At 39.2% G+C, this 18,861-nt stretch overlaps 1 protein-coding gene across 5 annotated transcripts in view; it reads left to right on the forward strand.

Annotated features, from left to right (window-relative positions):
- Positions 1-18,861, forward strand: part of fusl (transmembrane protein fuseless) — a 55,268-nt gene that overhangs the window by 18,382 nt on the left and 18,025 nt on the right. For 3 of the 5 annotated variants that reach the window (XM_074093719.1, XM_074093721.1, XM_074093720.1), the window contains exons 2-5: positions 1,217-1,364; positions 2,033-2,186; positions 2,597-2,791; positions 4,739-4,886. In XM_074093719.1, coding sequence (XP_073949820.1) covers positions 1,217-1,364; positions 2,033-2,186; positions 2,597-2,791; positions 4,739-4,886 — 645 coding nt within the window. Of the gene's footprint in view, positions 1-1,216; positions 1,365-2,032; positions 2,187-2,596; positions 2,792-4,738; positions 4,887-13,016; positions 13,721-18,861 lie in introns of those variants that run through there. The other 2 variants (XM_074093723.1, XM_074093722.1) reach the window with 2 other exon arrangements.

An 18,861-nucleotide genomic window follows, 5' to 3' on the forward strand; every position in this document is an offset into this window, starting at 1 on the left:
AATTACTGGCACTTGAGGTATCCATCTTGGGCCTCTAGGTCAGCAACGCATCTGCAATACCCCTGGTGTTGCAGATGTTTATGGGCGGTGGTGATCTCTTACCATCAGGAGACCCACTTGCTCGATTGCCATCCAGTCGAATACAAAAAAAAGCAACGCTAAGTGCACGTTGGTTGCTCGTACAGGGTTCCGTATCTAACGTAATACACGAGACATGTTAAATAGGTACAGTCTAGTGCAAAATATGTATTTCGAACCATTGAAAAATATGTTACCACGGCCTTATTACGTCGGAATAAGAGTCTGTAGTAAGTACATATTATATTTTGAAGGGTTTGATAGGCCCATATTTTTGCACTCGACTGTACCAGATGTTGTCCGCGATTTCATCTGATAAGAATTTTTATGGCTATCGCGCGGTAACTGTGCAATTTCCCCGGTTATTTTTTTTCTGTGACCATCCTCTGAGTTTAAACTATGTATCTCTATCCCAAAAAATAACTAAATTGGTTCAGACGTTATTGCATTATTGAGAAAACAAATATTTTCACTAACTCTCACATTTTTTCGAATTATTAGTAGGATCAAGGCTGCGAATCAATAATACCTAAGTCTTTGTTATATATGGTCCTTGGTAGGATAATTAGGATCACCCTGACGTTTCGGTCACTTCGCAGCGGCCTATATCCTACTTATATTATTATGAATGTGAAAGTTTGTGTGTGTGTATGTATATGATTGTTACTCCTTCACGCTAAAATGGCTGGACAGATTGAGATGAAATGTGTTATTTAGACATATGGCTACTTTTCATCCCGGTTTTCCCACGGGATAGCGATAAAATCTTGAAATCTCAACCACTGGGCTTAAACTCATGAAATTTAACACAGTTATTTTTAAAGTGAAAACGATAAAATTTTTGAGAATTCCTATGGGAATTTCGCAAAATCCTGGAATTTTAGTTTAACTCCTGGATCACATGATTTACACGTGCGAAGCCGCGAGTAAACACTAGTAGTAGTAGGACGTCCACTGTTGGACATAGGCCTCCCCCCATAAACCTCCAGTTGCTTCGGTTGGCAGCGACTTACATCCACCGTGAACCCGCCTTAAACGAGGTCATCCGTCCATCTCGTTGGTGAACGTCCTACGCTGCGCTTGCCGATCCGCGATTATTTATATTATCAGTAGGAAAATGTTACATTCTTCAATCCAGATGTCTCCAAATGCCACGGACAGTCTGCTTCCCGAGCAGGAGACCATACAAGTACAGCCCCGCGACCTCGAGAAAGCGGGCTCGGTGGAGTCTTTCAAGGACGTCGCAGAAGTACCATGCTGCTGCGAAGACTTCGAATATGGTGCAGGTTGGTACCCTTCATGGTCACATCTGTCGAAGAACCGACAACCGCTGGAGTTCAACTTTATATTCATCAATCATCAAGCTATGTGGGGTAATTTCCTTCATTATCCACTTTCTTACTGACTCCTTTACAAAGAGTCTCGCAAAGTGATGCGTTGACGCTGTTATGGGCTGACTGGACTCTTACTAGTTTTTTAGGGTACCGCTAGGGACTCCGCTGTCTGTCTGTCTGTCCGTCTGTCTGTCACAGAGCTCTATCTCTTGAGTCGAAATAGTTCGTCACTTAATTTTTTTACAGATTATGTAAGTATAACTGTGGCCGCTATAACAACAAATACTAAAAACAGAATAAAATAACTATTTAAGGGGCTCCCTTCAACAAACGCGATTGTTTTGCTTGATATTAATAACGGCAACAGATACACGCTTGTAATATTCACATAATCTTTAGTTGTTTAATCTCTTTAAAAATAAATAATTAATTAAAATAAAATAAATGTTTAAGGGGGGCTCCCATACAACAAACTTGATTTTTTGCCGTTTTTTTGCATGTATTATGTTGAATAGATAATGGTACGGAACCCTTCGTTCGTGTGCAAGTGCTAAGTGTAGGAGGCAAACGAGCAGTCTCACCTGATGGAAAGCACTAGTTACCCATTTGGTTTGTGCCAGGGGACGCGGTGTTCAGCTGTTTCGTGGTGGCGCCCCTGGTGGTGGGGGTGTGGCGCGGCACCTGGGGCCTCATGGAGATCCACCGCGAGCTGTTCCCCTACGCGCAGTCCTACACCCTCGCCATCGTCATACACGTCTGCTTCGCGCTGTTGAGGTACGAGAAGCGCTCTGTTATTTATCATTCTAGCCTAACGTTCCACTGTAGGGCACAGCCTCCTCATAGAACGAGAGGGCTTGGGCCGTAGTTCCCACGCAGGCCCAGGATTGGGAACTCCACACACACCATTGAATTGCTTCGCAGGAAATGTAATTTCGCACATGAATTTCGAAAAACCCAGGTGCGAGCCGAGGTTTGAACCCACGATCCTCTCTCCACCACGGCTTCTCCATCCATCCATCCATTATGGAATTTTATTATTTAATGTCAAATGTCAAAATGAAACTTGTATGGCTGTACGATGAGTACTGAAGCTAGTTGAGAGAGCATGATAAATACGAACTTTTTCCAGTAAAAACCAATAGAAAACCGTTCTGCATTACATTTGTGCTTTTCTATAACTCCAGGTCATACTTACTGGCCCGCTCAGCCGGCGCGTGGCGCGCGGACGGCGGCGCCGGGCGCTGGCTGCGGGAGCGCGCGCTATCCCGGATCTACACGTACATCTTTATACTGAGCAACATCATGCACTGGCGGGGCGGCTGGGGGCTGTTCGACGCCGCCGTGGCGATCGTGGCGCCAAAAGCTGATCATCACCACAGGTAAGCTAGAAAGGTCACAGCTCATTAGAGCCACCCGGCATCCGATCTGGGGGGCTACTACGAAATTCGTAAATCGAAGTTCGTATCGTACTGTCCCTCTCACTCTTGTATTAAAATATTAGCGTCAGCGGGACGGTACGATACGAACTTCGATTTTCGCATTTCGTAGTAGCCCTCCGGCACTGCCTTGTCGTTCGGCGGCTACTCGGTGTCGACAGTTGGTCCACGGGTGGACGCCGCGTTCAAAAACGAGTGGACCTCGCGTGGTTCACGAATTAAGTGAGCGCATACCCTTAAAAATCCAAATAGTAGTAGATTATTGTCGTGACCTGGAAGTAGGCAATTGCTGGCTGAGTTTGAGTGTTAAACCGACGAGCTTGCGAGTCTGTTTTACTAATACGAAGCCAGCAATTGCTATTCCAGCCGAGACTAATATAAAGCTTTTCTCAAAAATGGTGAATAATTCTGAAATAGAATAAACTTTTTCTCAAAATATTACAACATTTAATTTTATTTCAATATTTGTCTGCTTTCCCGCCTTTTTTCTCATTAAAAATAAACTGCAGGTGTATTTTTCCACCGAAAACACTACAAGCTGTTTCAGACTTAATAAAAAAAGTCCGAAGTTCCAACAAAATATCTGATACCAGCCATTAGACTTGGCTGTATACGACTTGTGCCAACATTTCCATGGCCTTTTTAACTTAAAAAAAAATTGTGACTGATTGCAGGATTGCAGGCACGCTAATTTATTATTGTCAAGCAACCGCGCCAGCAATCTTTTTAACTTTTTAATTTTCGCTGACCATAAACTATGCACTTCACCTTCTGATATGTAAAGAATAATGACAAATTTTACGGACATTTTTGAGAAAATAATACTAACCGCTCGCTGCGAGGCGGTGCGGCTCGGGCGGGTGCCGGGTGGCAAAGACTACAGTATATTTTATACTTATAGCACAGAGTACCTTATAGGGAGACCGGGTGGCTTGTGGCTTTTAGGGCACACGCAAACTGATGCGGTTTGCACAGAGCGAGTGGACGCCTATTGAAAAATTGTATGAGCAGCGCGTGCGACGGATTTTACCTGCACACGCGCCCGCAGGCGTGCGCCCGAGCAGTGCACCCGCGCCAGCTCGCCTTTAGAGTGGCATTTTGCTCCTTTCTTCCACTCAAAGATTGACTGGTATCCCTTAAAGGGATAAATTCGCCTTTGTATGTGTATCTCAACTTTTTCCTGTTTTTTTTCTTTTGTTTTTTGTAAAACCATCCTCACAAAATAACCTACAGTCGAGTTCATAAACTTGTGAGCAAAAATTTGATCAAAAATATCTGAACACGACTCTATTGTTAACGGCATAGAAGCGTGTTCAGATATTTTTGACTACATTTTTGCTCACAAGTTTCTGAACTCGACTGTACACCTAAAGTGATATTACGGATATGCGAAAGCATAGACCCGTACTTAAGTGGATGACACCAATTGACCTACATATCTTCAACTCCGATCTATGTACATTCCTCTGCTGGACACAGTCCTCTTTTCTGGATGAGGGGGCTTGGGCTGTAGTAATTCGCGCGCAGACCCAATACAGATTAGGAACTTCACACACACCATTGAACTCTTTGCAGATGAGTTCAGGTTGCCACACGACTCCTTCACCGAAAAAGTTATGGTATTATGAATGTAAGCCCTGGCTCGAACCCAAGATCCTCTGCTTAAGAGATCATAGGTCACATGGCTAAGCTACTAGGGCTTTTGTCTCTTTTGCTCACAAATAATATTGCAGCGAATCCGCCAATATATTACTACCCTCACAAAACCTGACTATGAAATTCTAAATTCGAAGTTCGTATCGTACCGTCCCACTCAGATTAAATAATATACGCAAGCTACGAAGTTTGAATTTCGCACTTCGTGTTGGCCGAAGATGGTGCTTGTTCCAGGCCTGCGACTATCGCCTTGTTCACACTACTGTTCTACTCGTGCGCGGTGGCACTGCGCAGCTCTCGGAACATTCTCGCGTCGCCATGCTTCCTGGTCACTGATGGGAAGGAGCCCACTTACATCTTCAGCACGAGGTTTAAAATCACAGTGAGTTTAACCTTTTTTTTACCCTTTACCCTTTTGCACTGCAGCACACAAAAACAATATGAAATGTTTACTTTTAAGTCTGGACTGATGAAAAACGAAAAACACAATACCTAATAGTAGATTATTGTTGTGGCCTGGAAGTAGCCAATTTCTGGCTGAGTATGAGTAAAATTATTTGTCTGCTTTCCCGCCTTTTTTCTCATTAAAAATGAACTGCAGGTGTATTTTTCCGTCGAAAACACCACAAGCTGTTTCAGACCCAATAAAAAAAGTCTGAAGTTAAAACAAAATATCTGATACCACCCATTAGATTTGGCTGTATACGACTTGTGCCAACATTTCCATGGCCTTTTTAACTTTTAATTTTATGACTGATGGCAGGCGCGCTAATTTATTATTGTCGAGCTAGAGCGCCTGCAATCTTTTTAACTTTTTAATTTTTCACTGACCATAAGCTATGCACTTCACCTTCTGATATGTAAAGAATAATGTCACCTTTTACGGACATTTTTGAGAAAAAAAAAATTAGTTACTTTATAATTTTCAACCGCCTTCGAAAAAAGGAGTTGGTTTATCAAGTCGGTTGAACTTTTAGATTTACTGTGTAGGTAGAAATGGAAAATTGACAACTCAAAATTATACGCCCAGGCAGTAAAATACCAATTCCAAATATATCAAGGAGGAAAATTGACCATCCTGAATATTGTCAAAAATTGAATCTTGTCTTATGGTAAATGCCCATGGGCAACTTTGTATGGAAGGTAGATCAAAAACCAACAGAGCTGAGAGTTATGTCATTAAATAGGTCTTTACATGTACAGTCAACAACAAAGATATGAAATACAGCCAAAGTGCCAAAAATATGTTTAAATGGCTTTATTTTCTGATCATTTAGGTGGTGTATACATATTTTTGCCACCTTGGCTGTATTCATATCTTTGTTGCTGACTGTACCTACTTCATTTCATTCTATGGGCACCAAGTTCTATTCCATTCCAAAACTGGCATTTTAGTTCTGACTAAAATACGAATAAATAAAATACGAGTAAAAAACTGTGTTTTACTTGGAGAGTACCCGCAGAACATCAATAAATAGCTTGTGTGAAATGTTGGAGAACATTGTTAAATAAAAATGTTTAATCGGCTACATAAATATTTTTAGTATTACACATCTTTGTACACGGGTAAAATTTGTCTTAATTTATTTTTAAAGCAATTATAAGTTGAACTGTCTAGGTAAAACACGATTTCTCATAAATCTCTGACTCTGACTAAAATATAAATATCTCAGCTTTACAATGGAATTGAACTTGGTGCCTATATAAATAAATAAAGTAGAGATTCAGACCATTATAATGACATAACTCTCAGCTCTATTCGTTTTTGGTCCATTTTGACGCATGGTCCTTTGAAAAATTTTATATAGACCGTAAGGAAGAATGACCATTAAATTTGTACTTGTATTTACGTAGACTCAGAAAAAATATTTACGTAGACTCAGAAAAAATATTTGTAAATATGATCCACCTCAAATAATTCGCTTTCGAGCCTACATATTACGTTTTGGTCTTATATCAGACTTTATTTACTTATTAGTATTACGTATTTCATTTTGCTCCGAAAATAAGAATTTTACCTATTATAAAATAGGTAAAATTCAATTCGGACGTAATTAATTTACAACGAAAATTTGGTTATTTTTCAGCACAATTACACTTTGATCCTTTACTTTGGCGGTATTAATTTGAATTCCAAAATTACACCAAAATTGGTCCGAATTCAAGATAGTAAATTCATGTAGACGACTTTCAATATGTACTGAATTTATAATATCCACTAATATTATAAATGCGAAAGTGTGTGTGTTTGTATGTTTGGCTTTCACGTCGAACCGGAGCGACAGATATTTGGCGTAGAGATAATTTATAGGCCAGAAAGTGACATAGGCTACTTTTTATCCCGGAAAAATGCACAGTTCCCGAGGGAACAGCGCGCGATAACCGAATTCCACGCGGGCGAAGCTGCGGGCAAAACCTAGTTAATTTAAACGATAAAAGCCGCATTTCCTTAAAAGAATAAGAACGAAACAAGAACGAAACTTTTCATTTATAAAAATAATAAACCGTCTCGACGGCTAGTAACATTTTAGGCTTGCAAGACTAAAAAGTTTTTATCTCACAAACACTGAATGTCAGTAAATCCTTTTTTAATCCTTCGTCGTAACGTACTCATGCATGAAACCCTGGGCAGTTAATCACGGTAACTGTATAATTGGCCCGATATTGAGTATGACAGGAAGGTCAGGGTCCTGATGATGTCCACTTTAGTCCTCGCGAGGAAGCGGTTACTTGTCGTTCCCTACTCCCGATTTGCTATTATCTCCATTAGGCTGAGGGTCACTATTTTTACCTACCTCGATTGTAACGTATTATATCTGTATGAGCACGCCTTATACTACATATAGTTAGATTTTCTAACTTTGTATCGTATCGTCTTGCTCACGATAATAGTATTTAAAAGGGTTACCTAATGATTCGCCGACTATTTTTAGGCAGATTATTGATTGGCAGACAACGTTTCGCCGAGTAACGGTACGCCGAGGAATTTGTACGCAGATGTATTGTATCGCAGACTAACTTTTCGTAACTCAACCTTTAGCAGACTATTTACTTGGCATATGAGTCAGTAAGCCGAACAACTATTTACAGAAATTCGTTTAGCCTATTAATCACTACACATTTTGCACATTTGGTCGAACAACCTTTCGCTTTTGTAACGGTTGAACTATTATTCAGTGCGCATATCAACTTTTCGCATCTTTTCGTTTCGCATGGGGAATGGTATTAAATACCGTGAATATGTGTGGATTACACTATGGCATTCTTATGATTTTTTTATGTACGCTCACAAGTTTCAAACGTATAACGCAAGTAATAACGTATTTTTGACCATCATTTGTATTTATTTTACATTGGAGTTTAAACAACCAAGTCGCGATGCTAGCAGTTCGGTTCTGGCACTTCGCCGGCCGCTACCGCGGCACGCTCGCTTTGCTCGCTCGGCTCGTGCGTTGTTGGTCGCAATTCTACCTAACACTCCTCCTCGCTGACGCTCGTCGTCGCACCTAACTTCATTTTTGATAAAAGCTAGTATATTTATATAGTCAACTCAGTAAAATCCTACCTGTCGTTTGCCGATTTTATCTTCGCAGATTACGAAACAAAAATCGACTGAACATTAAATCTACTTAACAATATGAATGCCATGTGATAACTCTGCTTATCGTGTCTCGACGAACAGTTGTTCGTTAACTGAAACAATTACGAAACAAACAATCTACTAAACGTAAATCTGCTTATCGCTATTCTTCCTACCGACTACTCGGCGAAACGAATAATAGGCGTAACGAAATTATACCAAACGTTGCTCGGCCAAAAGAAAAATCTGCCGACAGTTGTCTGCGAAACGAAAATCTGCGTAATGAAACTCGGCAAAACGACAGGTCACCATTTAATAGGAGTGTGAGAGGGACGACACAATATGAACTTTGAATCCCGAATGTCGGAGTAGCCCCCCACGATGTTATTAGACTAAGATTGCATTGATCTGTTTAGAATTGTGTGTCTTTTAATCCTATCTTATTAACTCCTTGGTTAATTGTTATTTAGTAGGTACAGATCATCCCAGCCTATATACGTCCCACTGCCGGGCACAGGCCTCCTCTCAGAACAAGAGGGCTTGGGCCATAGTTCCCACGCGGGCCCAGTGCGGATTGGGAACTTCGCACGCACCATTGAATCGCTTCGCAGGTTTGTGCAGGTTTCCTCACGATGTTTTCCTTCACCGCAAAGCTCGTGGTAAATTTCAAATGTAATTCCGCTGTGCGAGCCGGGGTTCGAACCCACGACCCTCTGCTTGAGAGGCGATAGGTCAAACCACTAGGCCACCACGGCTTCAGTATCAGTAGGTACAGATAATAATATGCATTTTTTGAGATGTGAATTTGTTATTCTTATTTTTATTGTAATATGTGTGACCTAAAGTAATGTGACGTAGTGTTCGGTTGTAACTGTTAACTTAATGTGTTAGAAATAAACAAATAAAATACTAATAATATTATGAACGTTTGTTAGTATGTGCATGCGTGCTTCTGTGCGATTTTTTAACTCTTTCACGCTAAAAAGGCTTGATAGATTTGGGTAAAATGTAGACAGTACGACATCTGGTATAACACAAAGGAGATATTCTCACGGGACCCTTCTATTTGAAAATCCGAGTCTATTGTCATTGTCCCCTTCCCCCTACAACCTAACCCTTTTCCGTGAAAAATCTGAAAAATAATAATGATAGTACTTATAATAATTCGGCTGTGATATCCTAATCCATACTAATATTATAAATGCGAAAGTGTGTTTGTATGTTTGTGTGTTTGTCCGTCTTTCACGCCGTAACGGAGAGACGGATCGATGTGATTTTTGGCATAGAAATAGTTTATGGGCCCGAGAGTGACATAGGCTACTTTTTATCCCGGAAAAATACACACTTCCCGGGGGACCGGACACAATTACCGAATACCACGCGGGCGGAGCCGCGGGCAAAAGCTAGTATTAATATAATAACTGTAAGTACTTACTCACTTCCTTGCAATAAACAATTGTTTGATTGAACAGTCGATCAACACTAAATGTTGCACATTTGTCGCATATTAGTAAGGAACCCTACACTGAGCGTGGCCAGACACACACTTGGCCGTTTTTTTTTAAATTATGTGATAGAATGGCAATGTTAGTGAGCGTAGACTGCCCGTTGGAGTATACCTGCTACCTGTCAAATATTTCGCCGCCGCTTCACAATCAATTGATGTGCTGTGATGCAATTGTAAAGTCGTGTTTTCAGGACAATGTCAGATGACTATTGTTTTTTAATAAACTGGTGATTTTAATTTTAAGTGCACCCTCGTCTTTTTTCAGAATTAAGTAATTCTGGGTTCTTCTTACTCAGAATCACGAGCGCTATTGATTTTGACGAAGGAAAATAATGTCCCCAATTTTCCATACAATTTTTATGTGTCCCTTTTGTGACGGTATGAGAAAAGTGACAAAACTGACTAAAAAAAATAGAGACGCAAATTTCTTCGTCCAAAACAATAGTGCTAATGATTCTGAGTAAGAAGAACCCAGAATTACTTAATTCTGCAAAAAAAGGCACTCTTACAATGAAAAAACTCAACTTTTCGGTGCGGGAAAACATCTGAAGAACGTTATGCAAATAAAAACAAATAATTATTTAGTCGGGACAAAATGTACTTAGTCACGCTTTTGATGTGGTACACTTGGTACAGTCGAGTTCGTAAACTTCTGAGCAAAATTTTGATCAAAAATATCTGAACACGCTTCTACGCCGTTAACAATAGAGTCGTGTTCATACTCGTAAATTTTTGATCAAATTTTTGCTCACAAGTTTATGATACTGAAATTTACAGAGGTGTTCAAAGAAACAAACCCAAACATTTGAAGAAACCTTGTCTGGAGATTTTATTAATGATGATATTTTTTTTAGAATAGACACTAGAGAAATAAAGATGTCAAAAACACTCACTGAGCATTTTTAGCACTTGTCATGATCCCAGCTAACATATTGCTGCGCCTGTCAGAATGAGAGGGCTTAGGCCTTAGTTCTCACGCAGGATCAGTGCGGATTGGTAACTTCACACACCATTGCTTTACAGCGCAGGTTTGTGCAGGTTTCCTCATATTTTTTTAATTCACCGTACCTAAAGGTCGTAGTAAATTTCAAATGTAATTTCGTATATGAATTTCAAAAACTCAGAGGTGTGAGCCCGGTTTTGAACCCACGATCCTCTGCTTGAGAAGCCATTGGTCAAACCACTAGGCCATCACGGCTTTCTAACAATATCTTTATGTTATTTGGCAACTTAGCCAGTATATTGGGAAATAAATATACCTACTAGATAAGCAAATGCATAATTCTGTCAAAAACTATATGTATAAGGAGTTAATTAAGACAGTAACAGGAAATCTGAAAGTAGTTTGCTCAAAATTGTGAGAAGAATCGACTACACTATACTTTAAAACAGGTTGTATGTGTTTTTTTTAATCCCTTTTTCACTGTGCCCAGTCTAAAAGTTACAAATGCAGCATACGCCAATGAAATGTTTTAGCAAGATTGCATACTATTTAGATAATTTAATACTGGCCGATTTTCGAACAATTTTCATTTTCTTCTGCAAACGGCAAACCGCAAACCGCAACTCACAAGTAGAAATTACAAGTGTAGAGTTAGAAATCAAGTAGAATGTTTCGCTAAGTCAGTAATGAGTGCTGCTGCGTAAGTAGCGTAGTAGAAATAAGCAACCTGAGATATGTATGCATAGGAAAAATTCGTGTCTTGATTCCTGTCCAGCGGTGGTGTAGGGGTTATAGCACGCAGCACGGATTGCTGAGGACCTGGGTTCGATTCCCAGCGCTGGTCTCTTTTTCTGGTTTTTCTGTGCACCCATGTCTCAGTTTGTATTTTCGACCTTGTTTATACTTGTATCTATAAATTGTTAACGTCTACTGAGAGAAAATACGATTAAGCATTCAGTAATATAGTGACACGTCGAAGATATAACCACTTCTATCTTCAAACAAAGTCCAACAACCAAAACTGTATTTGCATTGCATTTATGTACGCAAACATCTTTCGAAGGTTCAACCGCCTCTTTAAGCCGCTAGAAGTTTACATACGCTTAAAGACATTCTCAAGACAAGGGAGTACGTAATTGAAATCATATGAAAACAAAAAAGTGAAACAGCGATATATTTATTTACAATACAGAACTAAATAATATGCGGAATGGAAATACCACATGAGCCAACAACGTGACTGCGCTTACGGATAAAAATCCATATGATCATTTAATCAAGTTCAGTCTGTAGCAAAATTATACTTAACCCTTAATTTGGCTTGGCAGTGTGCGCCAAAATGCACATGATTCAAGACTACCTTTTTGAATTATTTTTAATGTAGATTTTTTTGAACTACAAGATAACGATGGGGTTTGAATCATGAACTTTTCAATTTTGTCATTTTAAGGGTTAAGAATTCGATGCCATTTGAAACTTTGATAGAAGAAGAGAGATAGTGAACGCGTTATAATCAACAGCTATACCAAATGTACGATGAGCCTACATCCTACAATCATTAAGACTATAAAGATTGAACGCCTGCATTATGCTGGACGTGGTGTGAATGGATAAGCCCAGAATACCCAAGCGCCTTGAGGAATGCCTGTCGGAGGGCCACAGAAGTAGAAGCAGGCCCAAGCTCAGATGGTTGTACCGGGTCCAACAGGACACCAAGATCTTGGGAGTGAAAGGTTGGAGAAGGAAAGCCACGAATAGATCAGACCCTGGAAAGATTTACTTGTCCAGGCTAAGGTCCCCACGGCTGTAATGCCTTGGATAATGTTGTTGGATATGTAGCAAAGTTACAGCTGAAAAAACGCATAACAGCAGGAGAGGTAAATGGCGACATCGATTTTGGAAAGAAATACTCGTAAAAACAACGATAGGGCAACATTTCCAGAACATGCGTTTCATGATATGCTTAGGAATTTCATGATTTGCCTAAACGTCACTAGGCAAATTGTTAAACGTTGAGTATTTAACGATATGGCGGATGTCCCTTAGCCAATTCATGAAAAGGCGCCATTTCATGATATGCCTAGGAATTTCGTGATTTGGCGGATTTTACGATCTGCCGCCGACAGCCATATTGTCTATAACGCTAAGGAGACCACATTCACCAACTGTTTCTTACCCTCATTCTAATACCGTGTGATAAAAAAAGTGGTGAAAGCAATTGCGCTTCAGACAATAATATCTATTTCTGAGATAAAATATGCAAGAACTGTTCGTTTAAAAGATAATTCTCTTAACACTAGTTCCGTTGTTAAAGGTACTATTTAAGTTTTCTTAAGCATAATAAGGTAACGTTTCTTAAGATAAGTTAGCAAATAATTGTACCTAATTTAAATGGAAGCAAAACAATGAACGAGCGATATTCCGCGCGCGTCCTGTTCTAACCAGACGAGTTGAACCTTTATCTTTCGAGGTGTACTCGCACGGAGCTCAATAGGAGCGAGTCCTTATCACGCTCGCCTTTAAATCGTCGTGTACGCCGCGCGGCCAACAAGTTAGTTGTAGTGCGTCACAGCACACGGCGCGGGACGCTATGATAATAGAATTACCAGTAATACAGTCGCGTTGAGAAGCCGCTCGACTCTTGCAGCAGACATGCGAGGAAGTACGGCAGGTCTCGCCGACACACTGGCTAGCGGCTCGCGGGCCCACGCAGCGCTCCTAGAGCTAGCTGACACTCTTTTCGCAAGCATCGTGGTGGCCCCTGCAGTGGTAGCCTACTGGAAATCGACCTGGTCGCTTATGGACTTGTACGTTCTGCCGGAGAACCAGGTCGGCAGCGCGGCGGTGTGCGCTGCTTTCGGACTGTGCTGTGACTTCTTGTTGTGTTTGCGGCAGACCCAGTTGAGCAGGTATTTGTGTCCGGATAGGGGGAGGATAACGTACTATGTGCTCTCGAGACTGTATACTTGCGTGGCGGGGGTGGCTTGCGTTGGGGCTTGGCGGGGGGTGTGGAATCTGCTGAATGAGTGTACGGGGGATAGTGCCAAGACGTTGCTGTCGACGACGGGCGCGGCGACGGGCTCGCTAATGATGCTCCGCTCTCTGAGGAACATCTGCGCCGCGCCGTTCGCCGTGGCTGTGGACAGCCCGCAGGATTACTTCGAAGTGCCTACTATGTTCAGAACGGTTGGTATTGATTATAGAAATACAAATATAACTAATAAGTATTAAACCATTAGGTCTAGCCGACGAATTGAAATTCCGAGAGATTACCAAATTACTATAGTTAGGAATTCCCTGATCTTGCATCGTGGTCTTCATTGCCATCTTTAATTTGTGATCTAAATACTTTGTTAAAAAAATCTTTTGAACTGTCATACAAGATGACAGATATTCCATTTTTGTGGGTTCCAAATTAAAGATCGCGTGGCTGTATAACGGACACCCATGCTAAATCTCATATCTCTAGACGTAGTAGTCAATATTTTGGGTTTTACCACAGAATAAGTAGTAGTGAATACAAGTGTTTTACATTGATCCCATAGGACTATGGCCGATGTTTAGCTATCTGCATAACACATTTCGTCAAAATCTGTCCAGACATTTTAGCGTGAATATAACAAATGCACGCACACAGATGTATACATTGTGTTGGTGTGTAAATTCGCATTTGTAATATCTTTACCCGCGATTTTGCTCGCTTGAAACACTAACCTCCTGTTATAAATGTGATGCCGTCTCTGTTTGTTTCGTTTGAATAGACGGAGACGGCATCACATTTATCCGTAAAATAGAATTAATCAATGGGTGGTGAAACAGTCCCTAAATATGGTATTTGAATTAATCCTTCGGAATCCCACAAAGTTCGCAGAGTTATTCTCGATAGTTAGGTACACTAGTAAGTAATGTACAATTATAATAATGATAATAAAGTTTTTTTTTATTGACAATAAGGTACAGAATCAAAATAAAGTCCCTGACTTCTGAGCTAGGTTAAACCTGCTGCTGACCTGATGCAATTTAGTCTTTGACGTTGCAAGAAGTGTCATCCATCATCTCAGCCTATATAAGCCCCACTGCTGGGCACAGGCCTTCTCCCGAGATTACAGGATAACATGACAACAAGTGGAGTATCTGTTATTCTAGACATTCATGTATGTACTATCACTAGTAAATCACATCCGAATTCACACACCCGTTTTAGCGCGAAAGAGTAACAAACACTCTCTCTCTCACACATATTCATATACTTTGGCTTTTAAAATATGAATAGATCCAGTTTGTAGAATACTTGTTAATGTCGTTCAAATCTTAAGATGGTATAATTGTAATGAACTAACAGAAGCACAATATGTGGTCGTGAATTTGCTAGTATAATTACAATTAAGTACCGTGTAAACGCTCTGTTTACTGAAAGTAATAAAAATTTGAGCTGTTTTACAATTATAAGAAACATAAGACGAGATAATTTATGTATTTACACCTACCTGTTTTTATTACCTATATGCAATGTTTCTTTCTGTCATCTTTATGGCAACGTGAGTGTGGAGAACCAAATAAAAAGGCTCTTTTCTGCACATGAGAAATTTTTATTTTTTATATAATAACGAATTACATGTCTGCACTCGCTAATGAACAAACGACGTAAGGGCCTGTCACTGAGCTGTCAGCTGTCAAATTAAAAGTAAATTAATTTTGTATGTACCTGTTTTGTACAGTGAGTTTTAATTACTAACTGTAATGAAAAAACCGGCCAAGACCGTGTCGGACACGCCCAAAATAGGGTTCCGTAGCCATTACGAAAAAAATTAGTAATATTTTTCTAAGGGTTTCGTATTTTATACGGAATCTTCCAAGTTTAGGTATATTTTATACCTTAGGCTGCTATTTACTCTTAAACTACTAATAATTCTCAAGCAAACTTAACCGTTATAGTTTTCCTTGAAAGTTTGGTATACTTCCTACAATTCTGTTTTTTTTCAAATTTTTCCGCCCACCTTTTTAGATTTTAGAGGGGGGACGCTCGATTTTAATTAAAATTTGCACTTTAAAGTTGAATATTTTGCAAACAAATCACTGAATCGAAAAATCGTTTTAGCAACCCCCTATTTTAGTTTTTAAAATACCTATCTAACGATACCCCACACTACAAGGTTGAATGAGAAAAAAAATCACCCCCACTTTACGTCAATGGGAGGTACATTAAATTTTTTTTTTTAATTTTTATTGAAAGAAAGAAAGAAAGTAGAGTAGTTTACATACATATTCGTGCAAAATTACAGCTTTCTAGCGTTGATAGTCCCTGAGCAAAGCCGCGGACGGACGGACAGACAGACATGGCGAAACTAGAAGGGTTCCGTTTTTGCCACTTTGGCTCCGGAACCCTAAAAAGCAACGCGTTAATTAATGATGTGCACAAATTCGAAAAATGGTTTGTCTAACTTACTAATCACTCGTTTTTTAGTGACAAAATTACTTTTAGGTAATCGCGGCTTAGCCCCCCCTCTTACACGTAATGGTTGGTTTAAACATTTTGAAAAAAATCATGATTGAAGTCAATAAGTATAATCAAACTTACAAATAGAGTGATAACGGCTAAATTTGCTTGAGAATTATTACGTAGTAGTTTCAGAGTAAATAGCAGCACAGAATAGAAAATAGTACAAGACAGCAGCCTAATATAATATACCTAAACTTGGAAAATCCTGTACAAAATGAAAAATTACCTTAGTCTAGATGCGACCATCTAAACTGTTTTCTAGGCCAGTGGTTATCAACCTTTTTTTAAGGAACTAAAAGAATTTCCTATTGAATCAGGCGTTACTTTGCGGAGGTCCATATCAATGAACTAAAAGATTTTTTTTCTTTTTGATGGATGGGTTTGTGTGATTTGTGTGTGTTCTTACAGTGTGAAGGTGAACTGCATGAACACGCATATTTTGCTTTTTTTTTAAGGTTTTGACTTTAGTCGACAAACGGCACCACAACCATTATAGAATTAACTAAAATAATATGGGCTCCTGGCCTGAAAAAAATACATAGCTATTTATTATAATATTTAATTTAATAGGAACACTTTGTTGTCCGTCCATCCGTTTGTCAAGACCTTAGAGTCAAGACTCTTGTTCAAAAAATCCAACTGAAATTAATATCAAATACTTACGTTTACCTATTCCATGGAACAGTGAAAAAAATTAAACTTCTAAATCAACGGAATCCAAAGATACAGTTACATATTTCAAACGGGGTTTCCAGTCAAATTTCCGGAAAATTAGAAAATACAGGATACTTCCAGTTCCAGTGTTAGGTACCTCATATTTCGTATCCATTAAAAAATCTGAAAATATTATTTTTTATATCTGTCTTTACCAGCAACTAATTTAATAAAAAGACCCTACACTACGCACATTTTGCTTATTTTCTAGGGCGCTACTAACACTGGTTATTTAAAGATACCTACAAATTTGTAGGAAACCCTTAGAGCGAAAGTCCGACTCGTATTTGCTCGGTATTTTTAACCATATACCGCTTTGATATCATTATTATTAGTAGGTGGGACCAGATAGAAGGTTAAAAGTAACTGATAACTTACTTTCAATATAAAAAGAGACTTACGTACATAAATCAGAACATGTAAAATATTTAGTCCCAAAATTTCAAAAACTACACGGAGTTTCTATGACAGACTAGTTGGCATTATAGTATCGTGAGGTCTGTTTGACCGTGCGTCACATTTGTGATTGGTTAAATAACTAAAAGGCCAATCACAAGCAAGACTGTACCTAACGTCAAATGGATATCTCAAGAAAACATGTGCCCTCATTGAAAACAAATAATTTTAACTACTGCCACAACCAGGATTTATCACGCTAATACAAGGTGCTCACAAATTAAACTCCAATTCAATAGAATCTGACAATCCTGTAGACACTTCCAGCCTACTAATATAAACACCGGGCTGCTAGGGCTTTGTGATGTGACTATTATTCTTTTTTTATTCCTTTTAGATGATAATTGCAACAACAGGGACATATATAATCAAGTGTGCCGACGATAGGGTGTCTTAAATATGTAGAAAATTGACAGATTCTATTGAATTGTACTTTAAGTACCCATATTTTATGATGTTAAATTAGATCAAAACAATTAACTTTAAGTATAAAAAACTTTTTATACAATATTTTTTTTAATTTCTTGAACAAAATAAATAAGTTATCATTTCGCCCAAAACATAATCAGCCTGTGCATATGAGTTACAAGATATTTAACACTTTCTGTCAAGTGAACCCATTGTTTATCATAAACGTCAACGAGAATTTGCGCTGTCATAGTTCATCCACCATTACCTCTCATATTTATTTTTCTAGATTTTTTTTTACCGTACAACGGCAATACCTACGAGACACTGGCAAAATTGTCCTCCAATGGACAGAGCCATATTTATTTACGGGAAAACTATTAGTAAGCATTATTATGACTTTGTCATTTATTTATCCAAGTGAATGAGGGCTATCGTTTTTTTTCTCACTAGATGGCGCACTGTTGCGTGAGGTTTTTAAGTGTGGCTTTCAAAGTCTGTTATTACGGTCGTGAAGACAAAGTTTAGATTAAAATCATATTTAATACACCTTAAAACCGTACCATAAAAATATCGAGCATGCCACAGTGTTGCATAGTCCCCGTTTTGTTCGGAAAAAAGGGAGGACAAAAGTTTCCGAAAGACAAAACTGTCTCAAAACACAGACATTTATTGCCCCGGAACGCATATTTGCCATAATTAATTTCAGATATTGCAAAATATTCACAAAATTATTCTAATTATAAATAAACCCGCCTAGCTCACCCAAAAACTATGAGATTTGACATTTCGGAGACCTCACGCTACACTAGCGCCTCTAGTGGCGAATCCATACGCGATAGCCCTCATTGGCCACTCGTGACAGACAAGATATACTTGCTTGCTTGTTGTGTGCTACCCTACATTTGATAGTTGTAATGATGATGAAAACGCGGGTAGTTGTTTGCCGGTGTCAGTTTCGTCGGGTAGTCGCGCGAGCAGAGCGGCGGCGCGCAGTGCGCGTGTTGCAGCAGCCGCTGAGTCGCGTTGCTCCGAAGACGAAGGGCTACGGATTAGCTCGAAACATGTCGAGCTAAACTCAATTTAAGACGTGAGTTATCCGGGTCATTATATTTAATATATTTAATAAGATATACTTAGTCAAAGAAGTTTTAATCAATGACTATTAATTATCTCATTAAAGGATGTTTTTACGCAGAAAAGTTGATTCTATAATTATTTCCAAAAAGTAAAATAAACTTTTAAATAT

This window comes from Choristoneura fumiferana, chromosome 10 (genome assembly GCF_025370935.1).
Source record: "Choristoneura fumiferana chromosome 10, NRCan_CFum_1, whole genome shotgun sequence".
Lineage (NCBI taxonomy): Eukaryota > Metazoa > Arthropoda > Insecta > Lepidoptera > Tortricidae > Choristoneura > Choristoneura fumiferana.